This window comes from Lytechinus pictus, chromosome 18 (genome assembly GCF_037042905.1).
Source record: "Lytechinus pictus isolate F3 Inbred chromosome 18, Lp3.0, whole genome shotgun sequence".
NCBI lineage: Eukaryota > Metazoa > Echinodermata > Echinoidea > Temnopleuroida > Toxopneustidae > Lytechinus > Lytechinus pictus.
The window spans coordinates 1,918,207-1,939,011 of record NC_087262.1 but is presented as its reverse complement, the minus strand read 5'-3'; the positions used below and the strand labels follow the sequence as shown (position 1 = coordinate 1,939,011).

Below are 20,805 nucleotides of genomic sequence, written 5' to 3'. Positions count from 1 at the left end.
CCTTCTTTCTCTCAATATCATTTTATATATTTTCTTTATGATCTCCTCGCAGTAAAAAATTTCACTTGCTCTTCTCATGTTTTGGAGAAAAAAATAATATAAATTTTCAGAAATACTTAAAAACCTAACTAATTTCAAATTATCACAAGGCACAATGCATATTACACAAATGTTATATCAGAATAAACATTTATTCATAGAAATTTGAACAGTAATTGAAATCAAACACAATGCACATTACCCAATTTTCCCCCAGAATATTTACAATTTCATCATTTCAAGCTTTGATTTACAGGAACTTATTAGAACACAATTTTTCTGAGTTACTCCACAATACTTACATGTACATTACACTGTTAACAATAATTCGATATAAAAGTTTGGCGGCGTCATAACAATGAAGAATGGTGCTGAAACGCATTTAAATATAAAAAAAAAAACATACTTGCAGAATTTATCTCTTACTATTATCAAACCTCTAAATCCCTTCAAGCATTATCTGTTCTGTAGGAATTCTAAAACTTAAAACCACTTAGTTGCAACTATATCTAACATTAGATCTACATGTACTAATATAAATCATACGTATGATTATCAATTGATTACATGTATATCAATTGATTAAGCAGATCAATATTCACATTTAAAAAAAAATACATTATTACATTATTTAAATCTTGGAGAAAATAGAAACATATTGTGAAAAAAAAGCTTACTTGCAAAATTGATTTTGTTCTTAGCTCTTTAAAATGTACACAAATTTGTTTATATATCAACTAAGCAGAAAATACTACTTTCGTAAAAAAACTTTTGAACATGCTCAAATTGGAATGTTATTATTACAGAGAATAACTTCAATTTGCACATTCGATCCTAGTCCAATGATATTTGCAATGTGCACATGACTAACCAGATTAATTTTAGTTTAACTTTTTAATAATGCATAAATTCATGACTGATGATGAACTGTCATACTGTAATTAAATTAATATGACTGGTCAGCGTTTTAAGATGAAGATGGTTTATCAAGGATCCACATTGCCATCTCATGACACAAATTATTTTACTTAGTATGATTATACTAACTTAAAAGGTCAAGTCCACCTCAAATTGGACCTCACAAAAATGTTGATTTTAATCACTAGAGAAAAATCAGACAAGCGATATGCTGAAAATTTCATCAAAATCGGATGTGAAATAAAAAAAAAGTTATGACATTTTAATGTTTCGCTTATTTTTCACAAAAATAATTATATGCACAATTTAGTCACATGCAAATGAGAGAATCGATGATGTCCCTCACTCACTATTTCTTTTGTTTTGTAATGTTTGAATTATACCTTATTTCAATTTTACAGATTTGACAATAAGGAAAAACTTGATTGACCCATAAAATGTTAAACAATGGTAATTCCACATGTTCAGGGAGTAATAAAACTTTGTTTCACAGGACAATTGGGAGAAAATTAGAATATTTCATACTTCCTATAATAAGTAATAATAAGTGATGTCATCAGTTCCCTCATTTGCATACAGACCGGGATGTGCATAGAATTGTTTTGTGAAATCAAGCAAAACTCAAAATGTCAAAACTTTCTTATTTTACATCCAATTTTGATGAAACTGTCAGCATTGTTTGTTGGATTTTTCTCTTTTTATTCAAACCAACTTTTTGTTGGGGGTGGACTTGTCCTTTAATAAATTTGAATTTGAAAATAGTTGAAATGCCCTTGCTATGCTTTGGGCATATCTGAACAGTCCTTGTGCATGCAATTCTTACACGTGCCCTAGCTGATGCATATGTGTGTAACATGCATAATGGAAAATTAATATATTACTGTTCTCGCAGAAACAAATGCCACTTCTCCATTTTATCAAGCTGTAACATATTACCAGTTAATCTACCTGACATTGTTTTGTTGCCATAAAAAAGAATCAATGTGATATTAATGGTTTCTAGTGTGAAAGACAGTGTGAGGAGGTACTGTGTAACGTAGGATTGCAGAACTCAAATGTAAAACACCTAAAACATTCACTGCCAGAACAATCCGGGGAGCATTTCACGAAAGCACTTCTCAGATGTTTTATCCGACACGTCCCGTTTTATCTGACAGTTACCATAGTAACATTGCTTCTCAGCCAATAAAAATCAAGGAAACTTGTCATATCTGAAAACTTGTCGGACGAAAATGTCGATGAAATGCTCGGTTTTCATTTTATAAATTGTGAAATCAAAATCATAAAAAAATACTGAGGTAGAATCTATCAAATATTTAAGTAAAAGTATAACGTTATGTTCATCAGAAATATAAACAACATATGAATCTAATATTTTCTAATTTCAGTAGTGAATCAGTAGAGAAAAATCAAACAAGCATAATGCTGTCCTTTAACTATCCTTGTCACGTAGAGGGAAGTATCACTTTTTTTACATTTATATTAATCCATCAATGGAATTTCCATGTTCTTCGACAAAAAATCATATCAAACAAAAAAATGTGCTTTAACATCCTGATGTGACAAACTCTGTTATTGTGCACTATCACATACACTGTACATGTTCATGTATTTCTCATCAAGGAAGCTGGTTACCCACACAATAAGGAATGAGGAAGCATGCTTATCATATGCTGCATGCCTACATGTAAAGTACAGAAAATTTCAGTTATTTACCACAAGATATTTCATTGCAAGATGTCTTGTAATTTATTTGATGTTGCTGATAGCTTGGCAATTTGTTTTTAACTCTGGCAAGTGGAATGTTGACAGGATTGGTTTAAAAATTATAAAACAAATAATGCACTGTTTTGGGTTACTAGTGAGATCTCAGTTTCCACTACGGTGACCCCAACTATTTCATTCAGGGCTTTGCCACCTCCATATCCATAATTCCAACAAAAATCTCTACATACGTGCTATTAATTGTTCACATTCAACATTTAACAATCATTCATTTCTTTTAATTTGTATAAGCACCATAATACTGTGGTTCTCACTCTGCCTGGGGTCAAATCCTTCCCCAGGCAGTAATTTCCTCCAGCAAGACAATTATCCATATTATGTTACATTCAATTCAGTTGAGATAACTGGGGACTTTGAAGGAATTAATTACTTGAAATACCAGGCATGATCATCCCCTCTGAAAAAAAAATCTGAAAAATAGCCAAGGCCCTGAAGGGTCGCTAAGTCACTGCCGAAGTCGAAGGCACCCCGGTAGGGGTTATAAGTTCTTGTAAAGTAAAGAAATCGAAAGTGATTTTTTTTCAAGGTGAGTCTGCATGATAATTTTATCATTTGACTTAAAAGAGCAGTAAAAAACAACATGAGAATGTTCTTGGGAAAAGGATTTCACGTAAAAAAAACAACACAAGAGCATGTAATAGCTGCTCTGCTTATAAAGCCAAAGTAATTAACCTGCATTATTACAGAGCGACTTTTGTTTATAGGCACTATAGTATAAGCATATAAAATCATTTACAGACAATTGCATGGCTTCACTATAACAGCCAAGCCTAACTTGCAGCCTTTACATGTAAAGCAATCTCTCTTTTAAGCAATAAGAAAGAGCAAAAGGAAGGCGAGATCCTGGGGGTACCACTTCCATTGACAAGTGGATACCATGCGTGACCATGGGGTTTCGAAAAGTGCCCTAAACAAGTATTTTCCATGTTCTGAAAATGCACCCCTCAACAAGGATTGGCATGTGAAACCCTACCCTTAACAAGAATTGGACACAAATGTTACCCTTGACAAGTATTCCCTGAGTTGACCCCCTAAACAAGTACAACGATATCTTGATATGTCACGGACGTGATCACAAATGTTGGCTTTACCTTTACTTTCATTGGGATTAGTACCACCTCACACACCTCTCTCAAATCGCACCCTAACCTCATAGTGTTGGGGCAAAAAGTACATCCTATTTTAAGTATTTTAGTCTTTTTTATACCCTCGCAAATTGGACCGTAAACACATAGTTTTCCTGCGAAATACATACCCTTTTTTCATTATTTTAGTGTTTTAGTTAGACAGGAGCATGAGGAGGGAGCAGAGGAAGAACAGAGGTGAAAAGGAAGGCAAGAGGAGGGGGAGAATGAGGTAATAAGGAGAATGAAGAGAATATTGGGAGGGAGAATGAGGAAGGAGGCGATAACAAGGAAAGAGAAGGTGCTAATCAAAAGGGAGGAAAATAAATGACACCTAAAATAAACATCATTATAGAAGATACAAAACTTGGCGTTAAATCAATTGCACTATATGCCACTGTACAAAATTTGAATTTAAAAACAATGTACACAGGTTTTGGCTTGACAGAGAGTGTATAATAAAGCAAAAACTCAATCCTTGAAATTGTTGGTCCAATGTCATTATACTCAGAGCACTATTTCTCAGTTCATAATCGTTAGAAAAATGGTTTCACTTAATAACTAAACTCACTTTCACAAAGGCTTAATATAAAATATGAGTTTAAGCATAAAGCATTTGCAGTGCAGTTACCCGTTTATGTCACTGTACTGCATTGTTAAAATTTTAACAAAACGTGAACCACGAGATGACGCACTTTTGTACATGACAATACACATGATGCAACACAATGCAATATTGGACTCATTTTTTTAATACATACACTATTATAAACAGTCAGGGGTTATATATCTATACAACATTCCATAACTTGAAAAGTGGACCCTGAGCGTTAGTTCGCTGACAAAGTACTGATACAATTATTCTGAAGACGATGCTTGCCGTATAACTGAAGTCGAGACAGATTGAAGGTCTTGAATACGGGATGATACTCCGAATCCCTGTTCTCATCTTCTTTCTTAAACTAGTTCACTGAAAACCACTTTCTTGGAAACCAGTTTAGTGCGTAATGGGAACACGTGAAGCAGTCTTGGAGGAGATCTTTAGTGGTCTTCCAAGACTGTTTGGAAGACCACCTCGCGATGTCGTTTTCAAGAGAGCAGTGCCTCGTTAGGCTTAACCTTAAAAGGACTGGGGGGGGGCCATGATGGCCCTCCTTATCTCGGCCACTGTTCGCGCCAAAATTTGGCACGCGCATTCTTTACAACATAAACTACAAGCCAGTATTTAAAAAATCTGAAAATAATTATTTTACGAATGAAATAAGCAAATTTACTCATTAAAAAACATTATTTGCAAATTTAACACCCAATTTCACCTCAAATTTTCATCTTTTTTCCAGATGTAATCTTTGTGATCTAATTTAAAGGTTTCCCAAAAAAATTACGAAAGTCAATTTTTTTTCCTTACATATTCTGTTTTTAGAATTTCTTATGTATTTCTCTGTTTTTTCATCTTTTGTTTTTCATTGTTTTTTTTCAATGGAAATTATTACAGACCATTTTACAACTAAATTAAACCCTGAATTAATTAAGCAGACCAATTATAACAAAAAATAATCACCGTTTTATGAATTTCATCTCCCGTAGACTTTGTACACAAGGTATAAAAATGAGCCATTTTCGGCATGACATTGTCTCGTAAAAAGTCACGTAGCATTGCGATGCTATACCCGTATGTCACGAATTTGGTCTCGAAAGTTGCGCGAGACTTCAAAGAAACAAGTCATGAAATTTTGCGGTGCTATCTTTTTGCGTTTCGGAAATATCGCGCGAAGCCATGATGGCCCCCCCCCCCCACAGTCCTTTTAGGGTTAAGCGAAGGTGAGGACCATTCTTCGGAGCAATCTTGACACAGAAGTACAATAGTGTGTGCCTAATGGCATGCTACTCGGTTCACACTGTGTGTAGTATGACCACACTGGGCTTTCAAATTTCGCACAAAACATATGAAAGTCTGAGAGCGTTCCAATAGCATCGAGACCACTGTACGTAGCATGGTACTAGAAACCAGTTCAGGAGATGGGTATTGAGAACGCTAGCAAAACCGGTTTCTTAAAGAGAAATTCCAGTAGTTGCAGTAAACACTGATTTCATGAGAAAGTCTGTAAAACCAGGCTTAATTGTCAGTATATCATCGAGGATCTAGATTTGGTACAGTTACATAAACTGAACTTTGTGAAATTTTGAAATCTACGCTGAAAAATGTTCAGACTGAACTTTCTTAACACAGATAAGCGCACGTGGGACTGTGTATAATTATTGCTTTGAGCGTCGGGCCCCGACGCTCTACCCGAATCCTGTGCTTATTTGCTGATTTCTCAGCAATTACACAATTTCTTCCAGAATCCTTTGGCACATGCGTTTTATTTATACAAACAGACACTTTGGTGGTCATTTCATTGGATTCTGTACGAACTCATTTTGATATCGTTACCAAAACTAGCATTTACCTTTAAACTGGTTTAGGGAAATCAGTTCAAGAAAGTAGATGAGAGCAGGGTTAAAGATCCATGCTCTGTGGATGATCCTCCAAGTCTCAAAGTTTTGAAGCAGCTTGCATGGTAAGGTCTTTAATTTGTATGAGAGATTGAGTAATATTCTTGAACATTGTCAGATTGTCTGCCTCCGTGCTATTCTTACAAGTGACTACCACAAACTCCAATCTGTAAAAAGATGAATACATAAAATAAGGAATTAAGAAATTTGCGCATTGAAGAAAAACTAAATACAGTTTCAGCAAAAGTTGGAATTCATATAAACCTTTTCAACAAAGTATTGTGATAAGTCTGTAGTACTCTGTCCATACACACCAATACCTCAAATCATTGTAATATTACCGATACATATTGATTAACTCCCAATTTTTTTTCCATGAATTTTTTTTTGTTTTTTTCTTTCCTTAAAGCCTCTCACTTTTTTTAGACGAAATTTGTGATGTCCGGGCATGTGGTTCTTATTAAAGTTATGTAGCACTTTGTAATTACATGTCAAATGCAATGTAAATAGTGTTTCTAGCCAAAATTCATCATTGTATCATCATTTGATTTTTGTTGATTAAATTCATTTGATTTTAAGCTCTTTATGATCAGAATAAAATTGCCAACAACTTCCATAAATATTTTTTAAAGTAAAAAATGTAAGTAAATCAAGAAATCATCAAAATTAGCCAGGGTTTAGCGGAGTTACTGTTATGCACTCAAGCATATCAAGGAATAAAATCCTACCAGGAGTGCAATCCTTGTAATGTGGATTAATTTCTTGCTTAAGGAAATTACATCACGGCTAAGATTCTAACTAATAAGGTTTAACAAGTGGATTACCCATAGGAGAGGTTGTCAGAAAATTATGTCTAGTAGTATTTCTTACTTGTCATTGAGGATGCGATAGCTGATAAAGTACCCATCCAGGCACATAGGAGGTACTACACCAAGGAATGGCTTATACCCTGAGAGACTGGTAGAGAGTGTGAAGTTACCCCCTCCACCACTGAAAAATAAGCACAAAGAAGAACATTTCTTAGATTTGTGACAATTGATATGTTTATAGTTTTCAACACAGGCCTTGGTTTCAAAATTGTTAGGGCAAGGCATGAGCGGGGCACATTTCTATGTTACTGCACTAGTGGGAAAAAATTCAAAAGGGAACGACAAATAGCCACAGCGATGAGAGTTAGAGACGTCACGTCCAGCCAATAGGCCATGGTCTTAAGTGGCATTCAATTAGAAGAATCGGCTTATGGGGCTACAAGTGGAAGAGATAATGGCGATATCCTACACCCCCCCCCCCCCTTCATCCAAATGGAGGGAGGAATTTCCATTTGATGAGATATTATCCAATTGATGTTTTACCTTTGAACTTTTGACCTTACCTTTTGATGAATGATAATAATATGCAACAGCGCGTAATACAATGTTTCTAAGCACTGCATACTATTATCCCAGCTTTAGCAAGAGTGGGCGCATTGAGCACTCAAAGAATTCCTTCCTACCGGGAACCCACTTTCTACACCTGGGTGGAGAGTGGCGAATGAAGATAAACACCTGGCCAAAAGGAAGCAAGTACTGTGTTAGGATTTGAACCCCAAACCTTGTGGTTCAAATGTTGGAGACTTATCCACTGAGCCACAACATATCTATCCTTGATCTATGAAGATATCTGGAGGAGGCATTCCTAGTTCTTCAGAGACACATATCATATCAATTGTCTTCAGAGACACATCAATTGATGCTTGACCTTTGAACTTTTGACCGGCATACCTTTTGAAAAACCCTTGATCTAGGAAGATATCTGGAGGAGGCATTAATAGTTCTTCAGAGACACATATCATCCAACTGATGTTTGACCTTTGACCCTACCTTTTGATAAATCCTTGATCTAGGAAGATATCTGGAAAAGGCATTCCTAGTTCATCAGAAATACATATTATCCAAATGATGTTTGACCTTTTAACTTTAAAGCTAACCTTTTGACGAACCCTTGATCTATAAAGATATCTGGAGGAGGCATTCCTAGATCATCAGAATTCAGAGATACATATCTTCCAATTGATGTTTGACCTTTGAACTTTTGACCTGCATACCTCTGACAGAGCTGCCAAGTTGTATTTTGCATTTTCAGTATTCTTATCCCCCAAAATCAGTATTTTGAAAAAAAAATCAGTATTTTTACCGTGTGAGATAAATATTTTGTAGTTTTCCCCAAAAAAGTGTATTTCATAATAAAATGCTTGGAGCACTCGCCCATCACGGCGCTCTAGCTGCATGCAAGCTAAAATGTGCACTGCTTTTGCAGATGAAAAAAAAAAACATTGAAACTTGTGTATATCTCACCCTGGTTTTTACAAATTGATTGAAAAAAAAACAAGTTACCTGAAATTTCATAGATCTAATAACCATATTTGTGTACGTTTTATGAAATAGAGACATATAGAGAAGATTTTTTTTTTTTTTTTTTTTTTTATACAAAAAACGTACTGCAGTATTTTGGTTGCAAAAACGTACTAAATACGGAAAATCGTACTACTTGGCAGCTCTGCTCTGACCTTACCTTTTGATGAACCCTTGATCTAGGAAGATATCTGGAGGAGGCATTCCTAGTTCATCTGAGATGAAGTAGAGACCAAGGAGATGTCTGTCGCATCCTTTATTCTGCATGGCATCACTCATCAAGGAGAAATGTTTGATGTATGCTGCCTTCAAGAGCTCCGCTTGCTCTGCTTTCTGTAAGCAGAATGGTAATGAATTTTATTTTGTTAAGTATATTACAAGAATTCAGCCAATAGCTGGTTGAATCAAGTCACATGAGAGAGGCTATTCCATGCACAACAGCTATCTTCATTTCTAACCAGATATCGCCAACACACTTTTCACTTGATTGTAATGAATTAGGACTTTTATGAAGGAAGAATCATGTCTTTCGACCGTGAGCATCAGGCAAACTCAACTCCGGGAGCTAAGTAAAAAACAGCTAAAAATAAAGCTCCTGAAGGGAGCATATGGTAGTCGACAAAGAAGCCCAGAACAAGTGGCACTACTACTAGAGGAAAGCCTGAGGCTCCTCGGGCTGCGTCTCAGGGAAGAAGAAGACACTGAAGAAACTAGAGATGCTCGGCGGGTCGCGCGGCCGAGCACATGTATCCCCCGAACCCACCGCGTCATCCGTCATTGCGATATATAGAACTCACACAGAAATTTGACAAATAAATACAATTGTAATGGCGACAATGACCCTGCCCACATTTTGCCTGTGGGTACCAAATTTGCTGACAATAATATGACGTAGCAGCATGACTCTACAGAACCTAAAGTATTGTCCAGTATCACCTGTTGGGGAATACAATTATAGAGTAATCTGGATATATTTTGTAAACCTAACCCCAAGACCCCCCACAAAAAATGATAGGCATCTTTGCTTTACCTTCTAATATTGCTTCTGTGTGCCAACTGTTGTGACAAACTGGAAAAAAGCAGAAGTTACAGGTTTTACCAAATTTTCCACAAAATATGATTACCATGGCAACCATGTCTCCACCCACTCCAAAATCATTAGGCGGCTTTGCTTTACCATAACGGACCTTTATGACAAATTTGAAGATAATTGGAGAAGAAATGCAGCCAGTAGAGCACTCACAAGGAAATCTCTGCTATTTCCAAAACACTCTTGTTACCATGGCAACGATGTCTCCGCCCACACCAAAATCAATAGGCGGCTTTGCTTAATGGACCTTCATGCCACATTTAAAGATGATCGGAGAAGAAATGCAGCTGATAGAGGGCTCACAATGACATCTCTGCTAATTCCTCAAAAACTCTTGTTACCATGGCAACGAAGTCTCCGCCCACACCAAAATCAATACGCGGCTTTGCTTCACCATGATGGACCTTCATGCCACATTTGAAGATGATCGGAGAAGAATTGCAGCTGGTAAAGCGCTCACAAGGACATCTCTGCTATTTCCACAAAAACTTGTTACCATGGCAACGATGTCTCCGCCCACACTAAAATCAATAGGCAGCTTTGCTTTACCATAAAGGACCTTCATGCCACATTTGAAGATGATCGGAGAAGTAATGCAGCTGCTAGAGCGCACACAAGGACATCTCTGCTATTTCCACAAAAATATGATTACCATGGCAACGATGTCTCCGCCCACACCAAACTCAATAGGCGGCTTTGCTTTAGCATAATGGACCTTCATGCCACATTCAAAGATGATCGGATAAGAAATGCAGCTGGTAGAACGCTCACAAGGACATCTCTGCTATTTCCACAAAAACTCTTGTTATCATGGCAACGATGTCTCCGCCCACACCAAAAACGATAGGCGGCTTCGCTATACCATACTCAACCTTCATGCCAAATTTGAAGATGATCGGAGAAGAAATGCGGCTGATAGAGCGCTCATAAGGAAATATCTGTAGTTTTCGGGGGACACAATAAGTGGTGACTGACAGTAGAAGGGTTGGGTTGAGGGAGGAGGATGCACCAAATAGAATAAAGGGAGGGAGGGGTGAGGATGATCTCTGTGAGTGCAAGGTGAATCCGGCCACCCCTGTAGTCAGGGACTAAACCAAATTTAAAGCCTGGAAAAATGACTGACTACTCACCGTTGTCTCAGGATCCACCATTGATTTGCACCAAGCCAGAGCTTCTGAAGAGCATGATCTACACGTCTCTGTTCTACCATGGTAAAACTGTCTTGTGGTAGCCGTCTCATACGTTGCAGCAGGCCTGAGAGAGAGATAATCTTAGAATCAACACCTACTCATTAAGACAATGAGTACCAGTACATAAAAATAACGTAAATAATGAAATATTTTAGGCTGATATATTTTCAATATTACATCCTTCAAAGACCTACTTGTGGATATAAGTGTCCTATAGGATCTATGCCTGTAGACTAACTTGACCTTGCCTCACACATACATAACTGTTTCACAGAATCCATACAATTGACCACCCAATTGTCTGTATGTAAATAAAAGAAATATTTGCCTAAGGATTTTGGAAGAAATTGTGTAATTGCTGACAAATCAGCAATACAAGCATGGAATCCGAGCATGAGGTTGGCCTTGTCGGGTCTTTTCCCAAGGAATGTAATACACTATCCAACATGTGCGTATCTGTGTTGGTGAAGCAAGTAATAATCTTTCTTACCATATTTGATTAGCATTTTTGGTCACAAGAGGAAACCTTTCAACTAATTTCTGAACAGTCCTATGTTAAAAATCTGCTACACAAAAAACTTTTTTGTTTCTGTTTTGTAAAAGATGGGAAGCAAATTTTGATGCAATACCAACTTGACCTCGCCTTGCACATACATAACTGTCTTGGTGTTTAAGGAATATGATACAGTCAAACCCTGAGACAACCTGTCTATATGGAATACCATTGATGCAATACTAGGAAAATTCTTCCCTTGTGAATTTCAGTGAGATTTTTTTTTCAGCTTTAATGATTTCACAAAGTTCAGTTGATATAACTGTACCATATGACAATAAATTTTGGTTTTACAGACTATCTCATAAAATCAGCTATTACTGCAAAAACACACAAACCAGAGGAAACATGATATACTACCTTCTATACATCTTGTAGTACGCAAGCTGAATAGCTAGTTGACATAAGAAATCTGGATGGATACGATATTGCTTACACCAGTCTTTGCCAAGGTTAAGAAAATAGCTACACAGAATGTCCACATTATCCACCTGTATGGAATAATACGAGAGAACTGGCTAAGCATATCATACTGGGTAGCCACTGTATCTGCAAAGAACGTTAGGCAAAGAAAATCAAGACTTGTTTGCCGCAACCTTACTGATCCTCAAAAAAAAAAAAAATACAATATAGGGTATTCGTATAACGCACATATCATAATACCCTGGCTGAGCTAGTCTACCGATTCCGGTGCTCACGGCTTTTTGAGAAATTACTTCCTGCCAGTACCCACTTAGCTCACCTGGGTTGAGTGCAGCACATTATGAATCAATTTCTTGCTGAAGGGACTTACGTTGTGGCTGGGGTACAGACCCACCACCTTCTGTTAGTCATGAGACTAATCCACTTGGCCACTACTTTCCAAACAAGTGGAATGCCTCTGGCGGTCTCACCTGCATCACGTGATTCAATATAGCAGCAGTGCTGACTTTGAAAACTACTATAAAATAATTATTCACAAAAATACCATTCATAAAATGATACAATATTACGTTCATTGATATTTGACCTTGATCATGTGACCTAAAACTTGTCAGTGATACTTGATTACCCCTATATCCACATTTTATACACTTTATCTATAGACTTTGAAAGTTATGACAGCAATCTAATAATTACCTCTAAAATGGCCAAAGTTCAATTAAGTTCATTGACCCTAAATGACCATTGACCTTTGTCATGTGACCTGAAACTAAGGCAGGATGTTCAGTAATACTTGATTAACCTTATGGCCAAGTTTCATGAACTAGGTCCATATACTTTTTAAGTTATGCTGTCATTTCAAAAACTTAACCTTCGGTTAAGATTTGGTGTTGATTTGGCGGCGCCTATAGTCTCACTCTGCTTCGCAGGTGAGACAAAAACATGTAGACTTTTATTTATGATTTGATCTTTAAAAGAACCAACCCTAGTTTTCATGTTTATTTTTTTCTCTCAAAATGAACGCCTTCAGAAACCTTCACATCTAGGAGCCAAGCGTTAAAATACACAGCTTATTGCATAAATGAAAGAAAATGGAATTTCTATTGTACATGTATTTATGCGTATGATATTATTTGAACTAACTTGAGCAACAGCCATGGTAAGCAAGACATTTGTTTCTGTAATAATTCAAGCCATTTCTTGATCGAATTTGCTCAAATAAATGGTGAATGTATTCTAGCTGAGTAATTCAAGATCATATTGTGAACTTAATTTCATTCCAGCTAATAAAGCACAATAAACAAAGAACTATTTCTCAAACTACTGTTCTCAAACTTCAAGAGACATCTCTGAATTACAGGTGCCATTAGATTATCCGAATCAACATGATAAAATAACAAAAATACAGGGTCTCGTTTCATAAAGACTTGTTATAATAATAAATATCTGTAACAAATTTATTATCAGCCAATCAAATTGAAGGATTTCAGTAGCTTATAACTGTAACTATAAATTTGTTATTGTTACAAGTTTTATGAAACAGACCCCTGGAAGCGTGGTTTACTTACAGCTCTGTAATGGGTTTCTTCTGCTGTTAAGATTGCATTTTCAATGGCTGGGTCTGTGACGAAGACTAACTCTTGAGGCTGGGCTAAATCCCCCCTAACCTCACAGTCTGTATCCTGTTAAAAACAATGAACAAAAGAAAGAAGCGTAACATGTATGACGAACAAGAGACAAACTAACCCTTTGATTTCCCAAAATGTCATACATGCTTTGACTCAACAATTGCCAGTCTCTTGGGACATTGCAAGAAACTTGTAATGGTGTGCCGTCATAATAATACTCACGGGCCATATTCCTCCATTCTGTTCCATCTTCTTATAGCCCCAGTAGATCATATCAACGCATACCATAGCATCATATGGAGCATGCTGTATAGTCAAAACAAAGATTTTACATCAAGACAAAAAAATAATTATAATGCAATGCACCCAAAAGCCCTAAACACTCTGAAAATGTTCTTATCTCCATTCTTATCTTTTGTCCTTTCCTCGAGAAAGGAAGACGCTAAAATCACTGCAAATCAGAATTCTGAAAACTTTCTTAACATGATTGTATTTCTGCCATTTTCTCATCTTCAACATGCCTATTTTGTAGATATTACCAATCAAAATTTATATTAGAAAGTCAAAAGGGGCCTAAGCTTTCGATCCTAGCAGAATCTTCGTGGGAGGCAAAATTTATATTGGCAGTTTCATAGAAGCATTCCGTTGTGTCAAGAGAATATCATGGCTCTGCACATACACTAGTTTCTGGCGTGTTGCACAAAATAGGCATTGTTATAAACTTTACATTAGCATAGATTGGAAAGCAAGAAAAGATGAGAAAAAGATAAGAACATTTTCAGAATACCATCCCTAGGGGGTGTTTCACAAAGATTTAATTATGACTTAGAGTCGCATCTAAATGCCTAGTTGTGCGCAGTATAAAAGCCATGACCACATTGGTCAGATCATGCAAAGAGGACATGCACTATTGCGTATTGATCAATTAGATTGTGCGTTGCATTTCAGATACGCGTCGGCATTTAAGTGCGATTTAAGTCATACTTAAATCTTTGTGAAACACCCCCCTGGAAATCCCCATATGGTCCACCATCACCATCCTGGGAAGGTTTCATGATGCAAATTTTCACTGACTTTTTTGCTCTGAGCCAATCAGATACAAGGATTTCAGTAGATTATAACACTTGTCAGTGAAAAGCACTATATGTTCCATGAAACGCTTCTCCTATCATTTATCTTTGTACAAAAATAATGACAAAAAAACATGACATTTTCATAAACATAACATGTTCAAGGTAATCAAAGCTCATCTTAGCCTGAAATTTATAGAGAGTCATTGGTATTTATACAGTTCGGATATCAAGTAAATTTTTAAGAATGTAGTTTACTCACACAATTACAACATAGGTATGTGGTAGAACTTACATCACTTATGCAGGAAAGACAGCCATTCTTGTAGACAATCAGAATAACACTTTTGTCCAACCAGTGATTGTGCACATTTCTCCCACTGACTGTTTCTTGGACAAGCTGTAAACAAAAAAAAAGAAACAAAGCAATTTCAATTAAGTCTGGGAAGAACTATTTGCCCCAGCTGAAAACGGGGGCTTAGACTTTTGCACACAAAAAAATTGAAAAAGATTCAATCAAATTACAATTTAAAATGTTATCAACAAAACTGTAATCAGGTCCGAGTAAAAAATTTCAACTATCTAAACAACTCTAAAAACAAGCATATTCATTCTGAAATTTTATAAACTGTTTGATCATATGAAAAAAATATCAACAGTTGCTGAAAAATCAAATTTCCTACCTTTAAACCAATAATTTATTGAAAACAATCAAAATTGATTGGAAATGTACCAAGAAAATGAGTATTATGTTAATAATACATGAGTAGACCATTGAGCAAGAGTTCATTGAATAATGCTGAATAATTTCCATCTTCAATATGATTCTTCTTCTCTTTTTTAGACAAGAATAGAGGTTTAACACTAAACCTTACCCTGAACCTATTCCTAATCCTAACATAAAACCCTATTGCAATCCCAACACTAACCTCACATCTTAAACGATATTAAGCCCGGAGCATTTGTTGCAGGAGCAAATGTTGCATCACCGTTTTAATCCCCACTTAAATAAAAAGGCCAAAGAGTAATTTCTGTTGTCTATCAGAATAAGGTCTTAACTTTGAAGTCAAATATTTCCCATATAGTTGATCAAACCAGTTTGGCGTTATGCAGCAAAAAACTGCCCTGCCGAGATAATCCGGGAATCACCATAACACAACAGAAATGAAGATTGTTACCTCAGTATAAGTGCAAGGGGTGGAATCGTCTAAGGCAAGCAAAGCGATGGCTGAATCAATCGTCTTGATATATTCTTCATTAATAGAATGAAGACTCTTCAAATGTTTGTGGTTATCAGCATACCTACTCCTCTCATCCCCCGTCAATGATGACATACATTGACCTCTCTTCATACTACGCTCCTTCACATTCTGAAGTTGTCTTGAGATAAAAGAACAATGGAAATATTAATAATTATGTTATGTTTATACAGTGAATTTTAGACCTGTGAGAACTCTCAATGCACTACAGTCAGGAGACTTAATACTTATACAATTTATCAATATGAATTAAATGTAACATCAATTACATATGGCTAATTTACAAGAAATGCTTTCATTGAAAACTTAATTTACATTAGACAAATTGAAAAATTATGGGGAAATTGAATCAATACGAAATTTGCGAAAGGCCAATTGACTTGCATAATATATTCTGTCCGTCATGAGAGCCCGTCGGACTAATGCAATAAAAGTTCGGACAGCACGAATTTGACCGAACTCGTAATCGTTATTTACTTTGGGTCGTCGCAGTTCTAGTTTCCAACAATCCCAATTCCTAGACTCTTAGTAGGTCTCTTGATTGCTAAACCAAAATAAATAACCTCTGTGAAGTTACATGTTTCAAAGTGAAAACATGCAGTTTACTTCTGGTTGGTTAGCCTACTAACTATTGCTCTCCTATATTAGACCTCCGCAAAACATGCGGGCGTCTATTACATACCAGGCATGCAGCCGAGTGAAAGACTTTAATCCCTTCTCTGTTCTGATTAGCCTTGATTTCCCCATGATTTGTCAATGGAAGGTCGCTTTAAGGTAGGGAAAGAATTCTAAGAGTTGGGTTAAAGACCTTTTGCAGTCTTCAATCTTTACATCGGTACTATGAAAAAGTAGTTTGGTGGTTTCATGGAACTGCTCAGCCTGGCATCAATTTGCAATGCTTAAAGCTCTTGCCACAAATTTTCCTACAAATTTGGCAACACCCATGCATGTGCAGAGTTACACATTACTATTGTACCTTCAAAAGGACACAAGAAATTGCTCTAAAATGTAAATTCATATATGATTTCAATGCAATTGGGTGTTTAGGAAACATTTTAAATGTTTTTTTTTGTGCTTTATTTTTGCTTTTCTTGATAGGGAAACTATTCATGATAAAAAAGGGTCAGCAGCAAATTTCATAAACAGATCATAATAAAAAGGTTAGAAAACTAAAGAATACATAATTTGTTTTTTATGTATTTCAACTGGCTAAACTTAAGAATACTACAAAGAGTATGTATGCAAAAACACCAACAGAAGTCTAATTTAGTGACATGGACTAAAAACAAAATTTATAAGAAGCAAGAAAACTACAATAGAACAAGTGTGGAGATTATTTCAGAGGTAGCCAGAGTGCCGACTTTTCATCTGACTGAGTACATGGTTGACAGCCAAGATCTCATGGGGGTGGCTGAAGAGGGTCATGTCAAAAACATTTATAGCATGCAATGTAATTTACCTTGCTAATTCTCTGGAACTGACAAGCTTCCCCCTACTATCAAATGGATCAACCCTGAATAGATGGCCATTGCAGCTAACAAGCATGTGATTTGGGCAAGATCCTTCTCTCTCTACAGATAACAAAAATGAAGGTTATTTATTAATACATGCATGGTTATAGCAGCAAAATCACTGATGGGATGAACTAAAATAAAACATCTTTCATAGAAGTACCCTCATCCAATACATAAGGGTCTAAGGTATATAGACACACCAGTTTTACATTTCTTTAATGCGAATTCTTTTATTTTTTCCGGAGTGTATTTCAGAACCTTTAAAAATCTAACAACCCATAGAAGGTTTCTTCTGTTACTTCAACTGATATCAACAATCTCCAATCTTAACGACAGAGAGAAAGAGAGCGATATGTACAAAACATGTATATAATAGAACAAACTGCTAAACCCAGCAAAAGGATTGTGGGGAAATTTTCCCATATGCACAGTTCTGTTTCATTGTAATTTGCTTTGGTTTTAATGATTTTCACAAAATAATGGTTTTCCATGATATTCCATGAATTCCATGTTCTTCCTCAACTCCACAATTTTTTTTTCAAGTACACATTGTCAAAATTCACACCCCACCCTAAGAAAATCAAACAGTCCACCTTCCACCAGATGTCTTCAGTGGCACACTCATGTAGGAACCAAATGTAATCTGATTACGCCTCCCACTTCCATATTTGGAGCATCCCTCAGCTCAGAAATATTTATGTAAAAACATAAATATTTAGCAACAGTATATAATTCTAAAATGTCCATACAAGTGAATACCTGTTCTGAAGGAATTGATGAGTTGATCTGCCTCAGGACCTGGGATTCTGCTTCCATTAAACATAGACCTGGCCTGGTCCATGGAAAATATCATCTTACCAGTCTTACTCTTCTCTACGGGGATTGACTCTCTAGAAAGAAATGAGAATGGTACAAGAAAGTTGTGTTACCAGTCTTCATCAGTAGAATGTAAGTCACTTACTATAAAGCTCTTCAACGGACCCATTACATAATGGTAAAAACTACCTGAACAAGAAGTGTTTTTTTCTAACCTCTTTAAGAGACCCATTGCAGTGATTGTCAACTCAAACCTACCAGAACATGTACCTACTAAGATCTTCAAAGGGGCCATTACACTAATAGTTGAAGTTACTTGAACAAAAAGAATACAAGTACCTCCGAAGCTCTTCAAAGTATCGAAGCATGTACCAAGTGCTGATAGCAGCCCTCTCAATGTTAGTCCCAATGCACGGTGGCCAGAAGCTTTCCATTGTCCTGTTAGCCCCATACATTGAACATACTCCCAGAGGTGTTCTGTTGGTCAGGTACACTCGATCTCGCCACCAATCTTCCAACTGAATCAATGAGAATACAACAGAATATTATTGGCTTTGTTTTTAAAAGAGGATATAAAGAAAAACATAACACTAATCTTAGCTCAAAGCCGACTGGAAGTTATGGATGGTTCATGTACAAAGCCTATGTGAATTACAAAATTCATAAGTGGACAGGTTAAAATAAATTGCCTACAAGAAATAGATGGTTTCAGTGCAAAGGCTATGGGAACAACAGGTCTCAGTAGTCAAAGGTTTAACCAATTACCTACTTGAAGTGTGTGAATCTTGAACAAAGCCTATGTGAATTACAAAACTTGGTAATGAAAATATTTTTGGCCTACTGGAACCAAATAATTCCTGCACAAGAATAGACCTCAGTAGTCAACAGGAACTGGATGGTCCCATTACAAAGCCTATGTATTGAAATCACTGAATTCAGTAGTCAACTGGTTAACACATTGCCTAAGTACCGGAACTGGATAGTCCCAATACAAAAAACATAAGGAAAATCACAGAATTCAGGAGTCAACTGGTTAACACATTGCCTAAGTACCGGAATTGGATAGTCCCAATACAAAAAACCTATGTAAAATCACAGAATTCAGGAGTCAACTGGTTAACACATTGCCTAAGTACCGGAACTGGATAGTCCCAATACAAAAAACCTATGGAAATCACTGAATTCAGGAGTCAACTGGTTAACACATTGCCTAAGTACCGGAACTGGATAGTCCCAATACAAAAAACCTATGGAAATCACTGAATTCAGGAGTCAACTGGTTAACACATTGCCTAAGTACCGGAACTGGATAGTCCCAATACAAAAAACCTATGGAAATCACAGAATTCAGGAGTCGAGAAATTAGCCAAATGTTGTTGGGACCAAAGCCTATGAGTATTATACCTTGGTCACATTTGCTCTACGGCGGCCGTACGGCGAGTCGAAAACAGTCGTTTTATTCATTTTTATTCAAACCACCGGTATGTATCTGGTACAAAAAAATGTTAAAACGGCTGTTTTGGACTCGCCGTACGGCCGCCGTAGAGCAAATGTGACCAAGGTATTACATAACCAGTAGATTTATGGTTACAACTACAGTCACTGTATCATAAATTATGAGACACTTCATGCATGAGAATGAATGACATATGCTCAAGCTACAGTATGTACTAATTGATTTACAATTTACTTGTGCTTTTTCCTCCTAACATGATCTTTTTAACACCTATAGATTCAAACTGGTTTTGGCTGTAATTGATTTTTTTCATTAAGTGCAGAATCTTCTGCAAACAAAAGTGAAAAGAAAACATGTGGGATTTCTCCCATTTGAGTAGATGATTGAGAAAGATGTCATCTTTCAGAATCAGCAGACGATGCTTGATTGAAATAATATATCAATCATAGATAATTCTGTGAATGCTGTTCTGGAAAGAATATTGTTGGGTATGTGTTTGGTTTTCTTTTATTCAAAAAATAGTTGAAATTCTTACCCAATTCTTTTTAGCTTTTGCCCTCTCCAATAACTTCTTATGCAGCTCTTGCCCAATTCCTTGGCCAAACTCTCCCACAATTCTTTCTGTTTCCTTGTATTCCTCATCTGTTGTTACTGGTTTAACTGGGAAGCAGAAAGACAAAATCAGTTGGTTGATAATCTGGTTTATATTTTGCTTAAAAGTAATTTGCATATTGTGTCAGATACAGTATTAAAAAATGTTAACATTAAAAAAAAAAGCTGTTAAACTATGTTTCTAGATATAAAGAGAATATTTTTACGATAAAGATGTGCTCTTAGACGACACCCCAAAAAACAATATTTTTGTTCATGCTTGAGCAAATACTGACTTGTCCAGAGGGTCAAAAAGTAGAGAATAATATTTCATGATAATGAAATGACACAAAAAGACAAAAATATTTGTGTAATCATAAAATCAACACAAAGATCAAATCATAGGGAATACTCCGTACTTCCCATGTGCCTATTTCCTTCATTTTGGCTGAATGCCATACTT

The 20,805-nt window shown here is 36.2% G+C and overlaps 1 protein-coding gene across 1 annotated transcript; it reads right to left on the bottom strand.

The window, feature by feature from the left end:
- Positions 1–170: 170 nt before the first annotated feature.
- Positions 171–20,801, bottom strand: LOC129281711 (peroxisomal carnitine O-octanoyltransferase-like). The gene is made up of 14 exons (XM_054917624.2): positions 20,762–20,801; positions 20,287–20,411; positions 18,635–18,813; positions 18,239–18,369; positions 17,425–17,536; positions 15,885–16,086; positions 15,002–15,106; positions 13,859–13,942; positions 13,577–13,690; positions 11,946–12,076; positions 10,973–11,096; positions 8,913–9,085; positions 7,233–7,352; positions 171–6,529 (listed from the first exon to the last, which is right to left on the bottom strand). Exons 1-14 carry the CDS (start codon positions 20,799–20,801, stop codon positions 6,403–6,405), a joined length of 1,767 nt encoding a protein of 588 aa, XP_054773599.2. The 3' UTR covers positions 171–6,402.
- Between the last annotated feature and the right edge of the window lie 4 nt (positions 20,802–20,805).